The sequence below is a fragment of the Ahaetulla prasina genome, chromosome 1, assembly GCF_028640845.1.
Source record: "Ahaetulla prasina isolate Xishuangbanna chromosome 1, ASM2864084v1, whole genome shotgun sequence".
Classification (NCBI taxonomy): Eukaryota; Metazoa; Chordata; class Lepidosauria; order Squamata; family Colubridae; genus Ahaetulla; species Ahaetulla prasina.
In genome coordinates, this window is record NC_080539.1 from 85,287,957 (window position 1) to 85,313,426 (window position 25,470).

General features: G+C 38.0%; 1 protein-coding gene across 3 annotated transcripts in view; it reads left to right on the top strand.

Annotated features, from left to right (window-relative positions):
• GALNT2 (polypeptide N-acetylgalactosaminyltransferase 2) overlaps positions 1-25,470 on the top strand; it is an 80,541-nt gene that overhangs the window by 44,504 nt on the left and 10,567 nt on the right. Inside the window, exons 2-13 of one of the 3 annotated variants that reach the window (XM_058166844.1) lie at positions 3,567-3,654; positions 6,034-6,187; positions 9,017-9,115; positions 9,232-9,299; positions 9,695-9,760; positions 10,223-10,344; positions 12,807-12,894; positions 19,363-19,450; positions 20,682-20,785; positions 21,658-21,784; positions 23,648-23,740; positions 24,067-24,150. In XM_058166844.1, coding sequence (XP_058022827.1) covers positions 3,567-3,654; positions 6,034-6,187; positions 9,017-9,115; positions 9,232-9,299; positions 9,695-9,760; positions 10,223-10,344; positions 12,807-12,894; positions 19,363-19,450; positions 20,682-20,785; positions 21,658-21,784; positions 23,648-23,740; positions 24,067-24,150 — 1,181 coding nt within the window. Of the gene's footprint in view, positions 1-3,563; positions 3,655-6,033; positions 6,188-9,016; positions 9,116-9,231; positions 9,300-9,694; positions 9,761-10,222; positions 10,345-12,492; positions 12,581-12,806; positions 12,895-19,362; positions 19,451-20,681; positions 20,786-21,657; positions 21,785-23,647; positions 23,741-24,066; positions 24,151-25,470 lie in introns of all 3 variants that reach the window. The other 2 variants (XM_058166822.1, XM_058166833.1) reach the window with 2 other exon arrangements.

Consider the following 25,470-nt stretch of genomic DNA (forward strand, 5'->3'; position numbering starts at 1 on the left):
GTCTAAAGTTTAAATAACAATAAATACAATGAAACTATCAACTATAAATGAACAATCATAAAAAAAATAAATGACACTGGAAACAATTCAAGCAATATCTGACTCTAGGAAGCAATACTTATACATAGAGTAGACATGTAATAGGGCACCTACTCTATGCATCAAGAAGTCATTCTCTTAGGTACCATAAGATGAGATTGCTTAAGAAAAGGGATCCAAGAGCATGCATTCTTGTTGGATCTTAATGGATGGATAATCAGTCCTTCAAATAATGTGCCATGTTGGTCTTTAATGTGATAAACAGCACCTTGAATTGCACCTAGAAGCCCATTGGCGGTTGCTAATTTGAGCTTGCAAATTAGTATTATGTGACTGTCCTGAGTTGTGCCAGTGCCACTGCATTCTGGATCACTTGGAGCTTCTGAGGGATCTTCAGGTGCAGTCTTTTGTAGAGCATGTTGTAGTAATCCACACAAAAGAAGACCCACATATAAGTAACCATGAATGGTACCTCGTGATCTAGGAATGAGAACAACTGGCACACAGCGTCTGAGCCATGGTTGAAATCTTCTCATCAGGCCTGAATCATGAATCTAGGAACACCCTCAGATCTTTTATTAGATTTTTTCCTCAAGGTATAATTCTCAATACTATTCAGAATTAGAAGTCTAGGAAGTTTCAAAATTCACAGCTGCCTAGTAGGGTTGAGCCTGATTCTGTTCTTCTATATCCAGACTCCCTAAGTCTCGTAGACATCAAGACCATTAATGGCATCACTCAGGCAGCCAAAGACTGTGATGTATAATTAGGTACCATCAGTATATTTAAGATAAGATGGAACTACCCCTTCATTCAAGGATGAATTTGCTATGGACCCTATCAATAATAATAATAATAATAATAATAATAATAATAATAATAATAATAATAATAATAATAATAATAATAATAATATAATTTTTATACCGCCCTTCTCCCGAAGGACTCAGGGCATTAACAGCCAGATAAAATACAATACAATACAATAAAACCAATTAATTACCTCACTTTCCAAGTTTCTCCTGACCAATTAGGAAAGACATGGATCTAATAAAAAGATAGTTGTACACACATTCCAAGAATCCTGTCCACTTTCTCAATACCCATAGGTTTGAAGCCTTTCCCAAGAATGATGTCAGACCATTCTTCAGTCAACTCAACAGGACCTGCACAGCAAGCGTCCAAGTCTATGGACTAAAGTTGTCCTCAGGAGTTCAATATTAATTTTTGAAGAACTTTTTACTTGTAAGAAGGTTAGAATCACCATGATTTTAGTTGCATCAGAAACGTGTTGACGCAATAGTTAGAATGCAATATTGCAAGCTAACTCTGCTCACTGCCAGGAGTTTGATCCTCATCAGCTCATGGTCGACTCAACCTTCCATCCTTCCAAGGTGGGTAAAATGAGGACCCAGATTGTTGGGGGACATATGCTGACTCTAAACCGCTTACAGAAGGCTATAAAGCACTGTGCAGTGGTATATAAATCTAAGTGCTATTGCTATTGCAAGCTGTGTCACAATTGTCTGGCCAATTCCTAATCTGCTTAATCTGGTCTGAAAAGGCTTCTCTCTCTGTTCTGTGTATTTCAAAGTACTCTACTCATTGTGCGTATCTAGTAGAATGGGAATCTTGTGACTTCCCCATAAATACTTGTGCTGAGAATTCATTGCAATTCTAGTGCTGAGAATTCATTGCAATTCTAGTGCTGAGAATTCATTGTTTGGGACAAAACGGCAAGATATTTTAAGTCTTGTTGCCTAATCCCATGGTTGCAAATTAAAGTGCAGTGACATAGAAAACAAGCCCTTTACAAGTTCTGCTTCTTAGAATTGTCTGAATCTTAAGTATTACTTAGGGAATTTTCTAATATAGAATAACAAATATGGGTCCAGAAAGTTAAAAAGTATTTTTAACTGAAGTGGAACATCATAAAAAGCATTCTAAAACCTGAAATTTGACAAGGCAGGAAAAACAATTTGTTCTAGCTATATAGTGATTTTTCTAGCGGTTAGTTATTTTTTGTGATTAGGTAGGATCTGATCCTGGTGATTATATGAACAAATGTGTCCCATCTCCCTTTTACTTTGGTCCTTGATAATAATCTTGATGATAATCTAATTCTTCCAAAGATGTTCTGGTGATCTCTTTGATCTTAGTCATCCACCTTATTGGTTGTCTTTCACTTTTTCTATTTCCACTTTTTATTAGCAGGCAAGTTCTTTTCAACCCCATTGTAGCGAACAAATTGAACTATCTTCATTCCATTGTATGTAAATAGGTATTTCTGACTTGGATAATTAATGAAGTGGGGCCAATTAATGTAATTTTATACCGTTTCGTAACATAGGTAGTCCTCAGTTAACAACAGTAATTGGTGTCTGTTGCTAAGTGACATGTTCATAAAACAATGTGACATGAACATGCTGCTTAGTGGTGGCAAGTCCAGCACTTCCAATTTCTGTCTTTAAGCAAATCTAGAGCAAAGAAAGGAGACATCACATAGTTGTCATCAACCTTCTGCTGCCTTCTCCATTGACTTGGCTTGTCAGAAACTGGCCGTGAAAGTTGTAAATGGCAGTCACATGACTACAGGACACTGCAATGTTGTAATTGTGAGGCAGTAGCTGGGCACCTGGATGATGATCATGTGACCATGGGGGTGGGAACTATAGCAGCCAGAACTTTGGAGACTGCTCTTTAGTGCCATTTATTCAATATTATATTGAATAGTCACTGAATGAGTGGTTGGTAAAGGTAAAGGTTCCCCTTGTATATATGTGCTAGTCGTTCCCAACTCTAGGGGGCGGTGCTCATCTCCATTTCAAAGCTGAAGAGCCAGCGAAGACGTCTCCGTGGTCTTGTGGCCGGCATGACTAAACACCAGTGGTGCACGGAACGCTGTTACCTTCCCACCAAAGGGTCTCTAATTTTCTACTTGCATTTCGAACTGCTAGGTTGGCAGAAGCTGTGACAAGTAACGGGAGCTCACTCCATTACGCGGCACTAGGGATTCAAACCCCTGAACTGCCAACCTTTTGATTGACAAGCTCAGCATCTTAGCCACTGAGCCACCATGTCCTTTTTGTGGTTGTTAATTGAGGACTATCTGTAATAATAAAGGGAACTGATTTATAAGAGGACTCCAACTGATGTGTTATGTGTTATAGGGCAAACACTTGGAAAATGCCTGAGATGAATGAAAAAAGATGTGAAAAATAATTTGTTTCAAAAGCTGGAATGGTCCAAACAGCTGTTTTGAACTTGAAATGGGATATGTCAAGCTCTATGGGCTTTGCACAATACAAGTGTATTGTGTACTCATTGTGTACAAGTGTATTGTGTACTCACAGCAATGATCACATGCTCAGTGATCTTTCTTGCTGGCATTGTCATTTTGATTGATGTTACAAACTCCTTGGTTCCAAAAAAAAAAAAGTCAAAATAGCCATTTCTATTTTTGTGGAACAGTTTTTTGAAGTACTGTTTTAATGATAAATCTGTGTTTGTATTGCTGTCCCTAGGAGGATCCAAATAATATCAACGTATTAAAAAAGAAAGATCAACACAGTAATGGGGATGAAAAGTCACAAAACATGGAGACCCTGCCTCCAGGTACTGAAGTAGCTGATTGTTACTTTTAAAATATCACACAGAAGTAAATATAACTAATCTAACAGAAAAGATAGAAAACATACATTTTGATTGAAGTAGACAATAAAGGGTGAGAAATATGTTTAAGTATTCCGTATTCATATATTTGACTTCTAAGGATAAAATGTAAGAACTTTTGAAGGTATAGTTTACCTCCTCTTAAAACTGTCTGCATTCAGTGGGGCTTATTTTTGAGTAGACGTTATAGGACTGTACTGTTAAAAGGAGAACTATTAACCCGCTGAAAAGATTTTAAAACAATCCATCCTGAATCATTGTGCAACAACAATTAGGATTCTGGAAACCTTACTGTCTTCTTATTGAAAACCTCTAATCTTCCTGACTGGATAAAAAAAAAAAGATTCAGAGGTACCAAAACATCAAATGGACTATGCTTCCTTTCGTCTTTTAAAGTAAGCAAATCATAACACTGAAAAGCTTCACACACTAGCTTACTGTGGAATAGAATTTTAATCACTGTTGGGACCAATCTGTGAAAAATAAAATTTATCACTCAGTGACTGTGGGGCACCTTTGGAATAGTTTTGATAAGCTATACCAACTTAGAGTTTTTATAGATATTACACACAGATTGTAAAATGTGCACAATATAAATAATGAAAACTACAAGCAGTATGGTATATTAGACTTTAGGCTCTAAATTTAGGACACTATGATTCTGCTAGTCCTCTGTAAAGCTTGGGTGAGCCAGCCAACTTAATCACCCAAATGAAGAGTTGAATATGTAAGGAAAAACATAAAATTAAATAAAAAAGAGTAGGCATGGATTATTAAATCGTGTGCAATAAAACAAGAAGATCAAGAATAAAAGAATATCGCAGAATTATGGATTGAATATAAAAGTGAAGGATCAGTAGTGAGGAATAAGTTGAAATGATTTTATGATAAACAGCAGAATTTCCCAATCTTTCTGGTTTTGTGGTTTTGTGCACTGGCAGTGGGGAGAGGAGATGGGCCCAAGTAAGTGGTGGGCACTGCTCACACAACTGGAGCTCATATGCTCATATGCTTGCCTACTGCTCACACAAGTGGGGATGTGTGCTCTCATGCTCGCCTACTACTTCCATGGCCCGGTTCCGAACAACTCAAGGCCCAGTAGTGGGTTGCTTGAGTTGGTTAATATACACAGAATAATATGAATGGAATCACAAAACAAATATATGAAGTGAATGGGAAGACAGTTATATTTTAATGTTTCAAATCTTTCTCTTGATGCCAGTTCAACCCACAGCTCCTCTTATTTCCTACCAGCAGTTTTTCCTATGGGAATCTAAACTAACACTCCTTATCAGCAGAGATAGTACAAGTCAACACAAAGTATTCTGTGTGGAAGACTTGACATTTGTCCAGCCAGCTGGAAGACATGGTTGAATGCAGGCTTGTCACAGCCTTTCTAATAATCTGGGAATCAAATACCCATTTTCTTAAAGAGTTACAGTACCATGAGATTGAGTGGAAAGATTTCTGCAGATATTTGTAAGGTTATTCAAGAGTTTTTAGTTGGGATATAAATAGCTGATATAAAATAACATTTAGTGGATGATCCAATAAGAAAGCATTCTGCAAATACAAAGGGCAAAAATTATCCCAACGTATGTGTCCTATTGCCTTCAGAAGCTGTTCTTTGAAAACATTTAATGTTCTCTGTGTTGTGTGCTAGTAGTGAAAGAATTTTAATATTTTAAACAATGTTGTAGCGCAGGGAACCTGTTTACACTGCTAATACCTAAGTTGAAGACTTAGAATAGAATAGAATAGAATAGAATAGAATAGAATAGAATAGAATAGAATAGAATAGAATAGAATAGAATAGAATAGAATTTTTTATTGGCCAAGTGTGATTGGACACACAAGGAATTTGTTTTGGTACATATGCTCTCAGTGTACATAAAAGATTTTTTCTTTTATGTACACTGATTTACATGTAGCTGCTAAAACATTATCTACCCCAGCAGGAGTAGATAAAATGGAGTCCTGGTATACTCAGTAATGCATTTGATGAAAGATGCAGTTATGACCGAGTTCACTTCTCACAAGCAGAGCTACCAAAAGGTAGAATCATACATCAGCTGTTCAGTTTCTGTTTTCTTTCAAAGCAAATAGCAGGCCAGAGTGGAGATGCCATCCAGAATTTAAAAAGTGACAAAGATGTTACAAGTGTAGGAGGTACAGTAATGTTTGAGTGGGCTTGGAAGAGAGATGTCATCTGCTGCTAGTCCTTGAGAACTTGGCTATATTTGCCTATATACTGAAAAGTGTTTTACCAAAGCCAGAATTTATATTAGGTCTTCTGTTAATGCCAGTTTTTCTTCTTCTTAGGAAAAGTTAGGTGGCAAGACTTTGACCAGGATGCTTATGTTGGAGTCACTATGGTCAAAGCTGGTCAAGATCCATACGCCCGCAATAAGTTTAATCAAGTGGAGAGTGATAAACTACGAATGGACAGAAATGTTCAGGATACAAGACATGATCAGTAAGTACCACATATCTTTAGAAATAGTTGAACTTGTAACAAATAGTGCCTAAGTTGAAAAGTACCCGAAGTAGAAAATGAATATTGAGCAAAGTGCTCAGCTGCAGCTCTCAAGAGTTCAGTGGTAGTTAGTTCAGATTGTTTGATCCTATTTATATTTCTGTCATAACATTCTCTGCTGAGTTGCAGTAATTCATAGCACTGAATGACAATTCTAAAAGAATACAAAGCAATTCAAGAATAAATTATACAGTCTGTACAAGACTTGCTTGATTTGGAATATGCTAGACAGGCAGCGTCCTTGGTTCTGTGTCAGCATTGGCATCTCAATTATTTCCCTGCTTGGAATTATTATGGTTTCTAAATCTTGCCTAACTGGGATGTTGTTATGTGCACAACTGAAGATTTAATCCCACCCTTATTGATTTTAATGTCAATGTTAATCCGTTTTTAATCTCTTTGGAGGTTTTATACATTTTATAAATGTCTATTAGAAACAAAGTTGGCTTATTAATATTTATTCAAGTAAACGTGCAGGATAACTGCTCACACATAAGGCAAATATAAGGCACATAAGGCAAAATCAAGATACATATTCTTTATTTCTTGGCTCCTTTTTACCTCTCACTATCGGTGATTCTGAAAAGCCCTCCAACCGTGTCTTTTTTTCACAGGCCTGGAGATCCCCTGGCAACAGGGAGCCTGCATATTAGTTCATCACATGGAATATTCTGATGCATTCCCTCTTGTGATCTTGGTTTTTTTAAAATTTATGTTTAATTGTTTTGATTTGATAAAAAAATAATCATCTTGCTGAAATTCAAAAAAATATTGGGAACAGGGGAAAAATGTAACATTCTTCAATTCTAAATTTGGTCTTCAGCGTTCAGATTAGGATTAGAATTCATCAGACGCAAACATTGATGCAAAGTTACGAGCTTGTTAGGCAGTTAACAAAAACATTTGAAAAATGCTTCTATTTCTTATATTAAGGAAGGTCCAGTGGCATGGGAAATATTCACCTGCTTTAATTCTGGAATTTTGGGAATGAACAAAAGATGTGCCCAAAATAGCCCAAAAGGCTGCTTAATATTTGAACTGAAGACTGCTGCAGCATAAACATTACAAGCTTGTCACTGAGATGAGCTGGACAACCGGATCATCAGTCCTTTTGTCTATGAAACTTTTAGGCAGCTTAATATTTTATGAGCCAAGTCATTTATAAACATTTGGCCTTTGATTTACTTAGCCCTAAATTCCTCTTTCCTCTGCTAAATTAATTCATTTTGATTAGCTTTATGTGGATCATTTATATTTTTAATGGTAGAATTTTGTTGAACTACATAGTTTTCATTGTTATATCTTGTAAGTTGTCTACCTCTTAAGGAAATAGGATAGCAGATACCGAATAACCTGACTATCAGTTTTAGACCCTGTATAGGCTTTGTGAAACCTTGACTATGTATGTCTTGCCATACAGGGCCTCCTCCCCTAGGATTGATAAAACTTAGTATAGCATAGACTGTAAGTGGAAAAAAAACATGATGCAGTATATTTCAGCAGTAATTCAGGTTGATAATTTATTCTCAATAAGCAATCGTGGAAGAAAGCATTCTTAGAAATGCCTACATTTATTAAGCTCTGAGACATTTGCACTTTCCCCTTCAGGCATTCTAAAAGCATATTTAAATTTAAAAATATAGCAAATAATTGCATATGAATATGATTTTATATTTTTGGGAAAGAAGAACAATAAGTGTTCCATTTTATAAACTGAAAGAAAGATTGGCACCAAGCTAATACCTTATAAGGATCAGAAACACAGGAATACATGACCAATAAATACATAATAACTTTCCCATGAATAAATGTCTATGGAGATTCTCTATCATCCAGGTCATGCTTGTCCCAAAGGTGTTTTTCAAAAGGCAACTGGACTTTCTTGGTTTTGTTCCTTGAAAATGTTTTGCTTTTCATCCAAGAAGCTTCTTCGGTTCTGGCTGAATGGTGGGAAATGGAAGAATTTATATTCCTTACCAGTCATTTGGTCATTAGATGAGTGCTAATGAAGTCCAGGCAGAAGAAAAACATCATTGCTTCAAAATCTAAGGGACTGGTTTGCACAAAACTCAATAGCACTTTTTCGTGCGGCTGTTGATAAAAATAGTATCGCCAACATATTTCCAATGTCCGATGACAGATATGGAACAAGAAAAAAAAGTTCTTCTTGAAAAGTACCTTTGGGACAACCATTAATATGGCTCACACTTGCAAGGTTGTTTAGATCAGCAGTCCCCCAAACTTTTGAGCATCAGGGACCAGTTCGGTAGAGAGAGATTTTTTTCCACAGACTGGAGGGGATGTGAGTTTTCTGAATCCCACAAATAGGGCCTCGCTTGTTTGCACAGCCCGGTTTCTGGCATGCCACGGACCAGTACTGATCCACAGACTGGGAGTTGGGGACCCCTGGTCTAGATCATCTTAGTGACGAGTTTGTAACATTTCCTGCAATCTTCAAACTAAATATTAAGCAGTCTTCATGGGACCACAGCTTAGAGCAGTGTTTTCTCAACCTTGGAAGTTTTAAGATACTGTATGTGGAATCAATTCCTAGAATTCCCCAGGTTAGTGGAAATCTACATATCTTGAAGCTTCCAAGGTTGAGAAACCCTGGTTTAGAGAAATGGCAGTTGTTCTTTCTTTCTTTCAATCTTTCTACTCTTGCTCCTTCCCTAGAAGATCTAATGGAAATATTTGACGTCAGCTTTTAATGAGAACCTCCCATGTCAGTGCACTACCATTTGAAACCTTTTTGTCCTTCTTTTCAAGGTGTCAACGAAAGCAATGGCGGGTAGACTTACCAGCTACTAGTGTAATCATCACCTTTCACAACGAGGCCCGATCAGCTCTCCTTCGAACTGTTGTCAGGTATTTCTGCAACACTTTCTTAAACCACACGGGGCTACCACATAAGTGATAATTCATAGTTTTTCTCAGCGCATTGAACTAGGTGATTATTCTCATCCGATTTTTTTTCTTTTTAGTGTTCTCAAAAAAAGCCCACCACATCTTATTAAGGAAATTATATTAGTAGATGACTACAGCAATGATTGTAAGTACTTTCACAAGGCTGTTATTTAGTGCAATACATGAGATATTATGTTGTTCTGACAAAGGACTATTGGACTTGTAATCCGCACTGCTGGAGTTCTCTGAGTTGACTGGGCATATATTCATCTAGGGTCCTAGGTTGCTTTTAGTTTCCAAAGCATTTACTTTCTGGCATCTTTAATGCCATAATCTGCCTTAAGTAGCTGCCTCTTCTACTTTTTTAAGATGAAATTGTCTTCATTCAGACTTGCAAAATAGTCTTATAGTGGAAAACTGGAGGAAATCAGATGAGCTTTAGTTCTGAAACTTGGGAACTTTCCAAGGAGGGAAGAGTCTTTGTGATAGTTTCTTGATTTAAGATAAAGAATTGACTGGGTTTTTTTTCCCCTTTTCTAGCTGAGGATGGTGCTTTATTAGGTAAAATTGAGAAAGTGAAGATACTTCGAAATGACCGCCGGGAAGGTGAGCATCGTGTTAAGGCTGGAAACAATATGAAGATTAAAACTTTGGTTAAAATAGCAATTGTTTTCTTTCTGCACACGTTGAATGTAGAAGAAAATAGATTGCACAATGGAGGCAGGACATTTTCATCTGATAGCTATTTTAAATTATGTTTTCCAGCTCACTTTTTTTCCTTAATCATCATCTTCCTGGAAGCCTTTCTTAAATCAACAGTTCCGAAGTGGAGATCTGATTTTTCTAATGACTTTCTTGTACTGCTCTAAGTTAAAGTGCCTGAAGATTGTTTCTGTTGAAGTCTTCCTAGGTACTTTACATGGGAAAACTTCTGATTGGTTTACCAGTCGTTCTTTCAGATTGTTAGGTAGATTAATATCAGAGGGGGAACAATACAGTAGCCAGTACAGTAAAAATGCAGTTGATGGCAAAATGCAATCAAGCCAACTATGTGTCCTTGATTTTCAGGTTTGATGCGTTCTCGTGTTCGAGGGGCAGATGCAGCACAAGCAAAAGTACTGACATTCTTGGATAGTCACTGTGAGTGCAACGAGCACTGGCTGGAGCCTCTCCTGGAGAGAGTAGCCGAGGTTAGTTGTGAGAAATAATCTTAATGGTCTCTAAGAATGGGCCTCTGGATTCTCTTTTGCACTGAAAAGTACAAGCGGTCCACCACTTTGCAACCAGTTAGAACGGCACTAAAAAAAAAAAAAGTGACTTATGAACATTTTTCACATTAACAACTCTTGCAACATCTCCATGGTCAAAATTCAGGCGCTTGGCAACCGACTATTTGTGATGGCTGCAGTGTCCTGGGGTCATGTGATCACCTTTTGTAACCTCCCAACGAGCAAAGTCAATGGGGAAGACAGTTAACAACCGTGCTACTAACTTAACAACTGCAGTGATTCACTTAGCAAAGTGTGGTGACAAAGGTTGTAAAAAGGGGCAGAACTCACTTAACAGCTGTCTTGCTTAGCAACGGAAATTTGGGGCTCAATTCTGCTTATAAGTTGAGACTACCTGAAGTAGCCTTCCTTTAATTTTAAGCTGTACTTTCAGGTTTTTTAAAAAAACAAATCAGTTTATTGACTGAATTCTAAATTGAAGAAGTGGTACTGAAACATCATCATCGTCATCATCGTCATCATAACAACCACAACAATGCTTGGGAAGTGTTCGACTAGTGATCTGTGATACGCAATCCAGCATAATTATCTCGTTTGCTGTGTATACTGTCATTTTGTGTAAATAAAATAACAATAATAATTGCAGAGACTCTGATCTAAACCAGTGCAGGTGGTTCCAGTGGTACTCGGCACACTGGGAGCTGTGCCTAAAGACCTAGGCAAGCACTTAAAAGCAATTGGCGCAGACAAGCTCACCATTGGTCAGCTGCAGAAGGCCACCTTACTGGGATCTGCTCGCATAATTTGCCGATACATTACGCAGTCCTAAACGTTTGGGAAGTGTTCGACTAGTGATCTGTGATACGAAATCCAGCATAGTTATCTCGTTTGCTGTGTATACTGTCATTTTGTGTAAATAAAATAATAATATTAATAATAATACTTGCCTGTATCCAAAAAGTCATGGGAACATAAAGTGGAAAAAGTTATAGAAAATGAGAAGGTGAAGATCTTGTGGGACTTTAGAATACAGATGGATCGTCACTTGGAACACACCACACCAGATATCACAATTGTGGAAAACTGAAACGTACAATTTATTGACATTGCGGTACCAGGAGATGCCAGAGTTGAAGAAAAAGAACTGGAAAAAATCATGAAATATCGCAACCTGGCCATCGAAACTACACGGCTATGGATGAAACATGTAACAGTGATACCCATTGTCATCGGGGCACTTGGTACCATGTCCAAGAATTTTATATGATACCTCAACAAATTGCAGCTTTCTGCAATAACACCAGCAGAACTGCAAAAAATTGCACTACTTGGAACATCGTACATCTTAAGAAGGTACTTGGTTGATACCTAGGACGCTGGCAGCAACCCGTATCAACCATTAGCACCAGTCAATGCTATTTGTGATATATTTTTGAATGTTCAGTTGACTGAGTTTCATTTTTAATGAATAAAGTAAATAATTGTTAAAGACTTGGAAATGACTGAGAGCAAGGAAGCTGAAGAAAAAGACAGAAGGACAAATTCTGGCCGCAGAAGACCAAGCTTTAAGAACAAATGCATACAAAGCCAAAATCGAGAAAACAGCAACAGACAGTAAATATTGCCTCTTCAAAGCTGAAGAAACCAGATCAAACCAGTCAGGCAGATACTGTGGGGCAGATACTATGGGAGTGAGGCAAATACCAGGCCTTATGCTACGCAAGGCCTTTTCAAACCTCTCCCTGCATGATCTAGAACAGGGGTCTGCAAACTTGGCTCTTTTAAGACTTGTGGACTTCAACTCCCAGAGTTCCTCAGCCAGCAAAGCTCCCGTTTAATTTCCTTGAGAATTGAATTGAGTTAGCAAAATAACTCAATAAGCCTACTGTACTTAATTGTCAGCAAAAAATCAGGTTCTTAGAGCAGGAGGGTGGATTTTTTTTTCTTGGGCAGGTAGGTGGGTTCAGTGCTAGCCACTATATATGTGGATAGCATTGGATTTAAAAGCTAGCCTTCTAAATAAGATCATGTTTTTGCATGTTTTTTGTAACATTCGAAACGGCACAAGAGCCTATTGTTCATTAACTTTTGTTTTGAAATGTATTTCAGGACAAGACCAGAGTTGTATCTCCTATAATTGATGTAATTAACATGGACAATTTCCAGTATGTGGGGGCTTCAGCTGATTTAAAGGGCGGTATGTATTTTATTGGAATATGAAGTCTTTCCAGTATCTCTAAATGTGTCACAATAATCCAGATACTAGCTTGAGAAATTTATACCTTTTTACCTTTGTTTAAATAAATGGAGTAAAATGCCAGAGCTTGCTTCCAGTCTTTTAGAACAACGTTCATGTTTTTGTAACATTCGAAACGGCACAAGAGCCTATTGTTCATTAACTTTTGTTTTGAAATGTATTTCAGGACAAGACCCGAGTTGTATCTCCTATAATTGATGTAATTAACATGGACAATTTCCAGTATGTGGGGGCTTCAGCTGATTTAAAGGGCGGTATGTATTTTATTGGAATATGAAGTCTTTCCAGTATCTCTAAATGTGTCACAATAATCCAGATACTAGCTTGAGAAATTTATACCTTTTTACCTTTGTTTAAATAAATGGAGTAAAATGCCAGAGCTTGCTTCCAGTCTTTTAGAACAACGTTCATGTTTTTTGTCAGTGTGCAACAGAAATCTTGCAGGAAAGTAGAGCCTTTCCTGCTAAAAGGCCCAGACCTAAGGGATGGGAAACATTTCTGCCTAAGGTCTTGAAGAGATGCTGTAGAAAATACATACAAATATCCTGACACACTACTGAACAGCTTTCTGTGTTTTTATAGTTCCATGGGCTCAGAGGTGGGAACTGCCAGTTTTGAACCTGTGAGGTTTGTGTCTCAGCTTTGTCAAGGAGACTTGGGAAATTGAAATAAAATATGTGTTTTCCTTCCCTTGCTTTCTAAAACATTTCTATATATTCCAGGAAAGGTGATGAAAATGTTAAAAAAAATTCTCTCCTAAGTGGTGTATGTATTCAGTATCTGGGAATGAATTTACATTCAGGACCTGCAAATCTGGTCCAAAAAAAGACAAATACAACTACAGTGGGGTAAAAAAGTATTTAGTCAGCCACCAGTTGTGCAAGTTCTCCCACTGAAAAAGATGAGAGAGGCCTGTAATTGTCATCATAGGTATACCTCAACTAGGAGAGACAACATGAGAAAACACATCCAGAAAATCACATTGTCTGATTTGTAACAAAATTATTTGCAAATTATGGTGGAAAATAAGTATTTGGTCACCTACAAACAAGCAAGATTTCTGGCTCTCACAGACCTGTAACTTCTACTTTAAGAGGCTCCTCTGTTCTCCACTCATTACCTGTATTAATGGTACCTGTTTGAACTTGTTATCAGTATAAAAGACACCTGTCCACAACCTCAAACAGTCACACTCCAAACTCCACTATGGTGAAGACCAAAGAGCTGTCGAAGGACACCAGAAACAAAATTGTAGACCTGCACCAGGCTGGGAAGACTGAATCTGCAATAGGCAAGCAGCTTGGTGTGAAGAAATCAACTGTCAAATAATTAGAAAATGGAAGACATACAAGACCACCCATAATCTCCCTCGATCTGGGGCTCCATGCAAGATCTCACCCCGTGGGGTCAAAATGATCACAAGAACGGTCAGCAAATATCCCAGAACCACACGGGGGGACCTAGTGAATGACCTGCAGAGAGCTGGGACCAACATAACAAAGGCTACCATCAGTAACACACTATGCCGCCAGGGACTCAGATCCTGCAGTGCCAGACATGTCCCTCTGCTTAAGCCAGTACATATCCGGGCCCGTCTGAAGTTTGCTAGAGAGCATTTGGATGATGCAGAAGAGGATTGGGAGAATGTCATATGGTCAGATGAAACCAAAGTAGAAATGTTTGGTAGAAACTCAACTCGTCGTGTTTGGAGGAGAGAGAATGCTGAGTTGCATCCAGAGACACCATACCTACTGTGAAGCATGGGGGTGGCAACATCATGCTGTGGGGCTGTTTCTCTGCAAAGGGACCAGGACGACTGATCCGTGTAAAGGAAAGAATGAATGGGCCATGTATCGTGAGATTTTGAGTGCAAACCTCCTTCCATCAGCAAGGGCATTGAAGATGAAACCTGGCTGGGTCTTTCAGCATGACAATGATCCTAAACACACCGCCTGGGCAACGAAGGAGTGGCTCCATAAGAAGCATTTCAAGGTCCTGGAGTGGCCTAGCCAGTCACCAGATCTCAACCCCATAGAAAACCTTTGGAGGGAGTTGAAAGTCCGTGTTGCCCAGCGACAGCCCCAAAACTTCACTGCTCTAGAGGAGATCTGCATGGAGGAATGGGCCAACATACCAGCAACAGTGTGTGAAAACCTTGTGAAGACGTACAGAAAACGTTTAACCTCTGTAATTGCCAACAAAGGATATATAACAAAGTATTGAGATGAACTTTTGATATTGACCAAATACTTATTTTCCACCATAATTTGCAAATAAATTCGTTACAAATCAGACAATGTGATTTTCTGGATGTGTTTTCTCATGTTGTCTCTCCTAGTTGAGGTATACCTATGATAACAATTACAGGCCCCTCTCATCTTTTTCAGTGGGAGAACTTGCACAACTGGTGGCTGACTAAATACTTTTTTACCCCACTGTATATCCAGATTAGAATGAAATTGAATTCTATGTTAAGCTCAGCAAATGATTATCAATTATTTATTCTTGGATTAGAATTCATTCAGTTCGAGTAGTAGCACTAAACTGATCTCAAGAAAAGCTAATCAGGATCAAATCTGATTAGTATTTGGAATGGGGGAAATGACCTTGGCTGTTCTAGGGTTATCAGCTAAACCAGTGATTCTCAGCTTTAAACACTTGAAGATGTGTGGTCTTGAATTCCCAGAATTCCCCAATCTGGATGGGTGACTGGAGGATTCTGGGAATTGAAGTCCAAACAGCTTCAAGCAGTCAAAGTTGAGAAATACTGGGCTAAACTGAGAAGTTCAAAGAACATCAGAGAAGATAGTTAATATCAAATCACATCCTCCTCACTGCTGAGAAAGGTACGTCATTGTGCCTTTGAAGTCACCAAGAGTCAAGCTTATCTAGCAGAATGTTAATTGCTTCAAATTATGATGAAAAAGAGAAAATAGATTGGGAGTTCCAGCACATTGTTTATTAATTTCAAGCCTCTTGATCATGGGTACTCAAAATATATTGAACATTTTGGAATGGTTGCTTTAAATCTGAAGTGGGTTGCTTGAGCGTTTTTGATCTTTAAATGTCCCTATTTAAACCCTGAGCTGGCTGTTTTGATTTAGATTCAGAGCTGTTCTGAATTCAAATCACTCCTGGAACTGTTGGAACATCCTGTTTTGAAATCAAAACTACTGTTTCAAATTCAGAATATTTTGTACCCTTCATGAACTGCTGCAGGATAATTTTTATTTTTTTTTTTGTTTACATTTATACCCCGCCCTTCTCCGAAGACTCAGGGCGGCTTACAATGTATAAGGCAATAGTCTCATTCTATTTGTATATTTTTTTACAAAGTCAACTTATTGCCCCCCCAACAATCTGGGTCCTCATTTTACCTACCTTATAAAGGGTGGAAGGCTGAGTCAACCTTGGGCCGGGCTCGAACCTGCAGTAATTGCAGGCTTTGTGTTCTAATAACAGGCTTCTCTATTGCCTGAGCTATCCTGGCCCAGGATATACTCAGAGGCATCTACAGAAAGCCAAGTTTGCATCACACGATGATATATGTTGTGATGCAAATTCCATCTTTACTTGTGTCTCGACATTTGATGCAAGTACAGAAATTGGATATATATACATATACATATACATATACATATACATATACATATACATATACATATACATATACATATACATATACATGCATTTTTTGCCATTTATCTCTGTTCTACTGACATCTGTACTGGTGCTATGTAGATATATAGCCGGTTCCCTGACACTTTAAATAAGACCAAAATTCTACATCCCATCTAATGTGAGAAAACAACTGTGTTTATGTCTACATATAATGTACCTTTATAAACGTGCTTTGCTAAAATCTAGCATAATTGTGAAGGGCTAAACAAATATACTTTATCTTCAACTCTCTGTAGAGAATCTATTGCAGTATAACATTTTAGCAATGGTGAAATAGCCAATGTTATAGTATTGAGGATGTAAAAAAAAGATAAGGAAGAACACTCAGCATTGATTCTTGATCACTCCTGGAGATATTTGTCCTTTGTGTGAAAGATTTGTCCTTCATTTCTTTTGTAAAATGAATTAGGAAAGCCTAGACCTGTTCAAAGGTGAAAAGCAAAGAGGGAAATCTGGAGCCCTAATAATAGTCAGAGGCTATTGTAGTTAAGATTAAGAACACATTTGTATTCTTGACATCATCAATCACCTCTCCTGGATACTCTGTTACACATTGAAATACTCTATGGCTGTGATGGCAAACCTATGGCACACGTACCAGAGGTGACATGCAGTGCCCTCTCTGCTGGCATGTGTGCCGTCACCCCAGGTCAAATCTCCATGGTGTTTCTTTCATGAGCTTCTGTTTCCTTGCAAATGAGGAAACAGACGCTCACAAAAGAAAAAGATCGTACCTCTTACCATGCTGCCAGTGTTGGGATGCCCTGCCTCCCGCCGGCCAGCTGGTCTTCGGGTGTCTGCTGCGCATGTGCGCATGTCCATGCATGCGTGCGTGCATGTCAGCTTGTGTACGTTCATGAGCACACGCACATCTTTCAGTTTGGGCATGCCCGCACGCGCAGTTTGAGTTCGCCATCACTGCTGTATGGCATCTATTGTGAGGGTTTGTTGCTCCGGATCTTTGATGATCACGGCAGCCTATTTTGGCGTGCTATAATAGATAGAATCCCTTGAGTATAAAAGTGTTGCTAATATATTGCCATTCTCAGCATAATTACACACTGTAAGTAATTATGCAATTTGGAATCACATCTGGTTGTGAAAAGGGTTGAAAAAGGAGACATTGGAGTATAGGTGGCAATGATCTGATTTCAGTATGGAAAAAAAAAAAGTGACACCTGTGTGATCCTGTAACCATACAGGTTATCTAGGTGCCTGATCTGGTATGACCCTCTGATCAAACTGAGCTGATATATATATATATATATTATTTGAATTTATATCCCGCCCTTCTCCGAAGACTCAGGGCGGCTTACACTATGTCAAGCAATAGTCTTCATCCATTTGTATATTATATACAAAGTCAACTTATTGCCCCCAACAATCTGGGTCCTCATTTTACCTACCTTATAAAGGATGGAAGGCTGAGTCAACCTTGGGCCTGGTGGGACTTGAACCTGCAGTAATTGCAAGCAGCTGCTGTTAATAACAGACTGTCTTACCAGTCTGAGCCACCAGACTACTATTTTTAGTAGTATTTTTTTAATACCACTGACACCGCAGGTTTTCCTGTGCTGTATTACTGATTCATGATCCAAAGGAGCCCCCTAATGTTTACTGCAGTGTATATACATGTTGAGGTTTTAACTTTATTTTTATATTAATGGCATTTTATACAGTGAAATACAGTGAAATGTAATATTTTTGCTGTAAATGAAAACTTGGTGAGCTCAGCATGTTGCTCTATTACCCACCACAGTGTAGTATTAAAATGAAGCGTGTTTTTCAAATGACATGGCTATAATTTCCAATGGTAGAAATTGGATCTTTTTTTAAAAAAGTGGTATTCTATTAGCATGGAAAAGTACTGCTGGTTGCCCGAAAGTCATATGTGCCTAAAATGCTAAGAATGCAACTAAACAGCTTTTGAAAAATTGTATGCAAACGTAGCACTTGTGGCATTTTTGAAAAATTACATGCTGCAAGATCCATAGGATGATTAACATAGAAGATAGCTTTAATCTACCCTTTGTGGAAGCACTCAGCAGCTTACATTCTGATAAGTTATCAGAGGGGAAAGTTATTGTAGTATCAGGCTGAGTAGTACAATAGTAGCAATAAGAGCAGGAGGATAGCAAGCAGGAGGCTGTCCAACCCAGGCATTCCCCCCTCCCCTCATTGTTATATTCTGATGTTGTATGATAGCTGGAAAGTGGTTTCTGCCAAAGACAGTTCTTGGAAAATAGGAGTTTAAGCAACAGATGGTTCCCATGGAGCTCAAGGAGGTGTCAGTGGATTGCCATTCCTTCAAATGTAGTCAGATGGTATCTGCTGAGGGAGCAGAGAAGCTAAAATAACAATTTTGGAAATAGCAGCTGGAGGTAGAAGAATTGGCAGGGAAGACAAGAAACACAGATTCGAGCTTCTGACTTCGGTGCCATCTCCTGTTCAGATCAGCTGATACCTGCTGCTTACACACAGATTTCTTTTGTGATTTCCTCCAAGCACGAAATAAGTCAAAACAGTTTTAAAGTATAGCAGAATACACAAAACTCAAACAGGATAAATATTCAGATTGCCTATTGACATTTCAAAACTAGGGAATCTGACAGGTTTTATTGTAATCCAAATTAAGTTGAAATTGTGAAGAATATATTTTTGTGGTAATCTCGTAAAAGAGGATGGAAATTAGGAAATAAAAAGTTTTTTTTAAAATAAGGTAGACATTATTTACTTTAATGTTTAATTAATATCACTTTTCTACTTAAAAAGCACTCAAATCTGTCTTGGGATTTTCCTAATATCATCTTAACTTCTATAACATCTGTTTCTGAAAGTGTCATATAACATTAAAAGAAATTCAGATAAATTGAGCCTGGAGTTAAACCCTATCTGAATATCTGAATAGCTTCGTATCTACAATCCATAACTCAATGACCATGTATCTAGGCAAAGGATAAAGGGGGCATTTATTAATATCCAAGCATGTACATTGTGACTTTGTCCTTTTTCTCCTTCTGTTTCTTCCTACAATCTCTTAGGCTTTGATTGGAATCTGGTATTCAAGTGGGATTACATGACACCTGAGCAAAGAAGAGCACGGCAAGGAAATCCAGTTGCTTCCATAAAGTATGTTCCTGCCAACACCCTTCCCCTCACAAAACAATATTTTGTTGTTGTTAGTAAGTGCAACTTTGAGTTACCATCTCCGAAGTTAGACTTGGCAGGCTGCTGTTGAATTAAATTGATACCTCATAAAACACACAACCCAGTATTGCCAAATGATGTTTCAAAATACTACATACCTGAAAACAGACATGACTAGCTTCTACAATTTTCATACCTTACAACAAATGTATTGCTTTGACATTCCTTAACATTGCATTCTTATATGAAACAATTACTGCAAATAATACGTAGTGAAACACTACCTGCACAAGGTATACATGCAGTTGTATACATTACCAAAAAGCAAATGATAATGTTTTAACAGCATGTGTGGAATTTAAATCTATTTTGCGTGGGCCTTGGTTTATTGGCTTACTTTCTTGTTGTACAGCCACACCTGGAAAGTAGAAGAAATGACGCAAGACCAATTAACTAATTAACATGGTGGCCAGATCAGCAGATAGAGAATTATGTTGATGTCATATTAGTGTGCTGGGACCAAGAAAGTGCAACAAGAGATAAAAACATATATATTTTTCTTGTATTCATACTTTGATTATCACTAGTAATAATCAAACTTAGGCTGAAATTTAATTTCTCCGATATTATTATTATTATTAAATATTATTAAATTATTATTAAAGGAATCATTTCTCTTCCCAGCAAGTATCAAAATTGATACTGCTGCAAAGTTCTGTTATACATAATAACATTGCTTACACTAGCAGTGAATTTTATAATTCTGTAAGATTCTAAGAAAAATAGATTTGAAAACATGACTGTTACAAGGTAGCAGAATATCTATTTAAGTTGGATGGTGATCATTGGGTAAAAATGCTAGTAAAATAATTCAAAGGTAACATTGTTTGAGAACCAATTTATATCTTGCAGAATAACTATGGCTTAATATTATTGTGTATTTTGTATAGCATTTCAGAAATTTCCTGTAACCAATTATACAACTTATACATCAGAAATACATCTAAAGAATTAAGTCCTAGCTGACCATATATAAATCTTGAGTTCACGAATGAGTGATAAGAGTTTTCCATTGGAGCAATGAGTATAGACGGCTAAAAAGGAATTGAACAGTTTTTAAATATGGACAGAAAATATTCATTTGGAACCTTAAGATATAATGTGTGAATATATGATGCACATTGTCTGCTCTTTACCTCTTCCTTCTATTTAGAACACCAATGATAGCTGGTGGACTCTTTGTGATGGACAAACTTTATTTTGAAGAGTTGGGAAAATATGATATGATGATGGATGTATGGGGTGGAGAAAATCTAGGTATGCATTTTTTCCTTACAGCATTGTTTTTGAAGACTAGCAAATCTTAGCCTCATTTTTTCAGTTCATGTCTTTAGATCTCTTCCTGGGATGGATTAAAGCAGCAGTTAATACTTTAAAGTAGATTATTGGCAAATATTCAGCCACAACAGGCCTCCATTGTAAAATTAGACTTTTCTATCAAAAAAATAAGTATGAAGTAGAAAGTCAGGGAAATGTTTGAAGAAAACAACCACAGAATCTTTATCTTTTTAAAAGTCATAAATTATTTGAAATGCATTCTGTGCTAATTAAAAATACTTGTCAAAGTGTTTCATTTAATAAGGTTGTAAAGATATTCCATGCATTTTAAATACTTAAAAGTAGGCATGTAGTTCATAGGAATAATCATCATTGGGTATTTTCTTTAAAGAAATTAAACTAATTTTGTATTATTAGTCTAGAAACTGATACTTTAACAGCATTTGTGAGTTTATACTTAATTATGAATCTCAACTTCATTTTTTCATTCTGACACTTGGGTGTTTGTATAAAAGCCAAGTAATTGTATGATATCCATATTATTGTGGTTATCTGCTAAACATTGGATTTTGAGCCACCATTTATTTGTATTTGCACCATTGAACTGCAACTACAGAAAGTGGCCCATTTTGGATAGAGAAATATAATAACTTCATAGTTACATAAATATGCTTTATTTTTCAATTAAAAGATGAACACGATTCTCTGTCCCTTTTTCTCAATTAAAAGCAGGGGATTTTATACTTTTTTTTAAAAAAAAGTCTATTCTTTTTGGATAGAAAAGGATGCATAGGAAGGTGGAGGGGGAAAAAAAAAACCTATTCTGTGTATTGGTTGTTTTCTGAATGCAGAGATTTCATTCCGTGTGTGGCAATGCGGTGGGAGTCTTGAAATCATCCCATGCAGCCGAGTTGGTCATGTCTTCCGCAAGCAACATCCTTATACCTTTCCAGGGGGAAGTGGAACAGTTTTTGCAAGGTAAATATAAGACTTAGTAAGATTGATTGATTGATTGATTGATTCTTTCTTTCTTTCTTTCTTTCTTTCTTTCTTTCTTTCTTTCTTTCATTCATTCATTCTATATTCCATCTCAGCAAGTGACTCTAGATAGCGAACAATCTTAAAATAAATTAAAAACAAATTTCCATCATAAATACAAAAATGAACATGCACAACAGCTGGAACGAATGTCACAATCAATGGTCGTTAGCACATATAATCAAGGGATGGGGTCCTTCACCAAACAGTAAAACCAAGACCATAACAAAAACAACACCAATCAGCAGAAATGTAAAAAAAAAAAAAAAAAGCTATTCCTCTGATTTAGTCTGTGCTGTGCAGTCTACTTAAGAATCTGGAATGTGATCCAAAGAATATTAAGCTTGTTTTAATGGCTGTGGAGGGACTCATGAATGGGCAATTCACCTACCCAGAGGTGGGAGGCTGTTGAGAAAATGCCAAGAATGAGAAAAAATAGTGCATGCACGTGTGACCCGCGCTCTCCCCACTTCTGGCCCGGTGGGCCCGGTAGGCCCTTTTTTCACCCTCCCCAGGCTCCAGAAGCTTTCTAGGAGCCTGGGAAGGGCGGAAATGGCCTTCCTCCTAGAGACCAGAAACAGCCCATTTCCCGACTTCCAGTGGGACCGGAAGGCCCATTTTTCACTCTCCCCAGGCTCCAGAGGCTTTCTAGGAGCCTGGGGTGTGTGTGTAAAAACGGCCTTCCCTACCCCTCTGGAGGCTGGAAACTTCCCGTTTCCCAACTTCCGGTGGGCCCGGAAGGCTGAAAATCAGCTGGCCGGCATGTGCATGCGCGCTGGATTTGAGCTAGGGCAAAGCTCGCGTGCCCACAGATATGGCTCTGCATGCCACCTGTGGCATGCGTGCCATAGGTTCACCATCATGGGTCTAGGTCATTACATATGTATGTATACATACCTATAGTAGATAGTATTTTTTTTGTAGTTTGGAAACCATTTCCAGATACATTTATTGTATACCATCCATAATATATTCCTTGGTGATCTAGCAGTTTTTTTCCAAAAAAAATTGTTAAAACAGAAAAAGAATCAGCGTGTCTCCAACATATAATCAAGTTTTGTATAGATCTACCTTAATTATTAAATATTAGCCTCTCTACCAAATTGCTTATTAAGGTGGCATTTGGCTAGTAAAATCTGGGAGCTGACTTTCATAAATCTGGAAAGCATCTTGTTGAGAAGTCTTAGGAGTTGGGGCTTGTTAAGTGGTAGGTAGGTATAAATAAAGGGAACTGGAGATTGAGCAGAAGAATTCAGAACTCTTCTGCATAGCCAGAAATGTGCTTGACATACTTTAAAAGGTAGAATCACATCAGGGAAAGTGGAATCCTGCATCCCTTCTAGACCTACTTCTTTCAGTAGTTTTTGAGTAACATGATAAAGAGTCTAGAAAAGACTACATAATCTGTTTTTTTATGTGAGAACATAGATGTGCTGAAGGCATAAGTTAATTGTGTCTTAAATATGAGACAGTTCCTCTGTACAAGATAAGTGAATATAACTCCTATTTAGCCAGGGCTTTGGAGTACGGAACAATGTTAGATGTACTCTTTAGTCTAAGTGTAGGGGACTTTGTCTACTGATTCATAGCCAAAATACAGTGATCCTTCATGCCATTTTTCTTCCACAAAGACAAATCCTGAAGAAAGGAGCTAAAGAATACAAAGCCAACAAATTGTTGTGCTTTTTGAGAGATAACTTATTCTGCATAACGATGTCCTTAAAATGGAAGGCTTTTCACTACCCAAAGAGGTAAACAAGTACCAGGGCGCAAAATTAATACTGTGCCTTAAATTATTTCCAGAAATACACGCAGAGCAGCAGAAGTCTGGATGGACGAATACAAAAACTTCTATTATGCAGCAGTGCCTTCTGCCAGAAATGTACCTTATGGCAAGTAAGTCCAGTTATTTCTTTCAGCTATTTGAACATACTGTCCGGAAGCGGCAGGGTGAAAATTAACGGCATTAAAATAAGCACACAACCTTATCTTTAACCTTTGCTTAAATCAGAAGAAGGCAAGATGGTACTCTGCCCATTTTTGGACTACTTCTGCTTGCTAATGGCTAGGGCAGCTGGCATGATGGGAATTGATGTCTAAAAGTTACAGAGAATTACTTAACAGTAGCTGCCAGCTTCTTATATAAATAATAGGTTGTCCATAAAATAGCTTTTGGATTGGTGTAGTTTTTAGATGAAATGAAAAGCTTTTTCTCTCAATAGTATTCAAAGCCGAATGGAGTTGAGAAAGAGACTTAACTGCAAACCATTCAAGTGGTACCTTGAAAATGTATATCCTGAATTAAGGTAAGTTTTTATGCCTGTATACAATTATTTTTACTGATGCCAGACTGATAAATGTAGTTCGAACTTTTTGTCTTCTGGGCCTTCCTTCTAATCTCTTCCGTCTGACCTGATGTCTTCACAACCTACAGCATGGTTAGGTGGTGGATATCAGCCTAAGACAAACTCTGGCTGCCTATTGGCCATGTGCTGTACAGGGTTCTTCAGCAGCCAAATCAGTCAGTTGCCATAGTCATATCTGAGGCTTGAAGTAAGGAAGCATTTCTGCTTTGTTAGTCATCCCTTTTTGCCTCAGAGAGTTATTGGCTCGTTGGAAACCTTGATGATAGAACCAGATAGTCTTGATTGTATAGCAGTGATAAGAAGAGCCAGAGCAGATGATAGAAGTATTTGCATAACCATAAGTATAACCTCATCATTTCTCTATCTCTTAAACGTGGGAATTCCTGAAGAGGAAGTAATTTTCAGGGTGGGAATAACAATGGATCCACACCATTGAGAAAACAAATGGCATTGATGATCATGTGCAATTAGGTCCATTTTCATTCCTTCATTTTAATGAAGGTAATACATTTAACCCAATCAGTACAATATAATTTTCTTGCAGCTTAATCAGCAAGTGCATTATGGCAGAATTAATTGTATGCTAAAAATAAGCAAGTTGTCATAAGCCACCCAGAATCACCCATGTGTGAGCTGCGTGGCTATAAACATTTGCTAAATAAATAAACAAATAATTTCTTTATCAACTGCAATTTTAAATCCATTGAAGTTTGAGGACCTCTGACTGGGAAACTGTTTTTGGAATTGCAGACTACTCTGTATCATCGCTCTCGAGTTCTCCAGCTCTTCTGGAGCTTAGAATGAAGTTTGGGGACTTGGTGAGAGAAACTTGAGTAAAACTGAAACTCGGAAAAACTGTACTGAATTGTGTGGCTGCATATCTAACATTGATACAAAGTAGAATAATTGGGTAGTTCCGGGCGAGGAGACGGAGACTAGTCTTGTTGAGACCATCTGGGAGGAGTTTGATCCTGTGGCTCCCGAGGACATGGACAGGTTGCTGGGGCGGCTGAATGCCATCACATGTTTATTGGACCCGTGTCCCTCCTGGCTGGTGCTGGCCACCCGGGAGGTTACACGAGGCTGGCTCCAGGGGATTGTCAACGCTTCTTTGAGGAAGGGTGTTGTTCCCACCGCCTTGAAAGAGGCGGTGGTGAGGCCTCTCCTCAAGAAGCCTTCCCTGGACCCAGCTGTTTTGGGCAACTACCGTCCAGTCTCCAACCTTCGCTTCGTGGCGAAGGTTGTTGAGAGTGTGGTGGC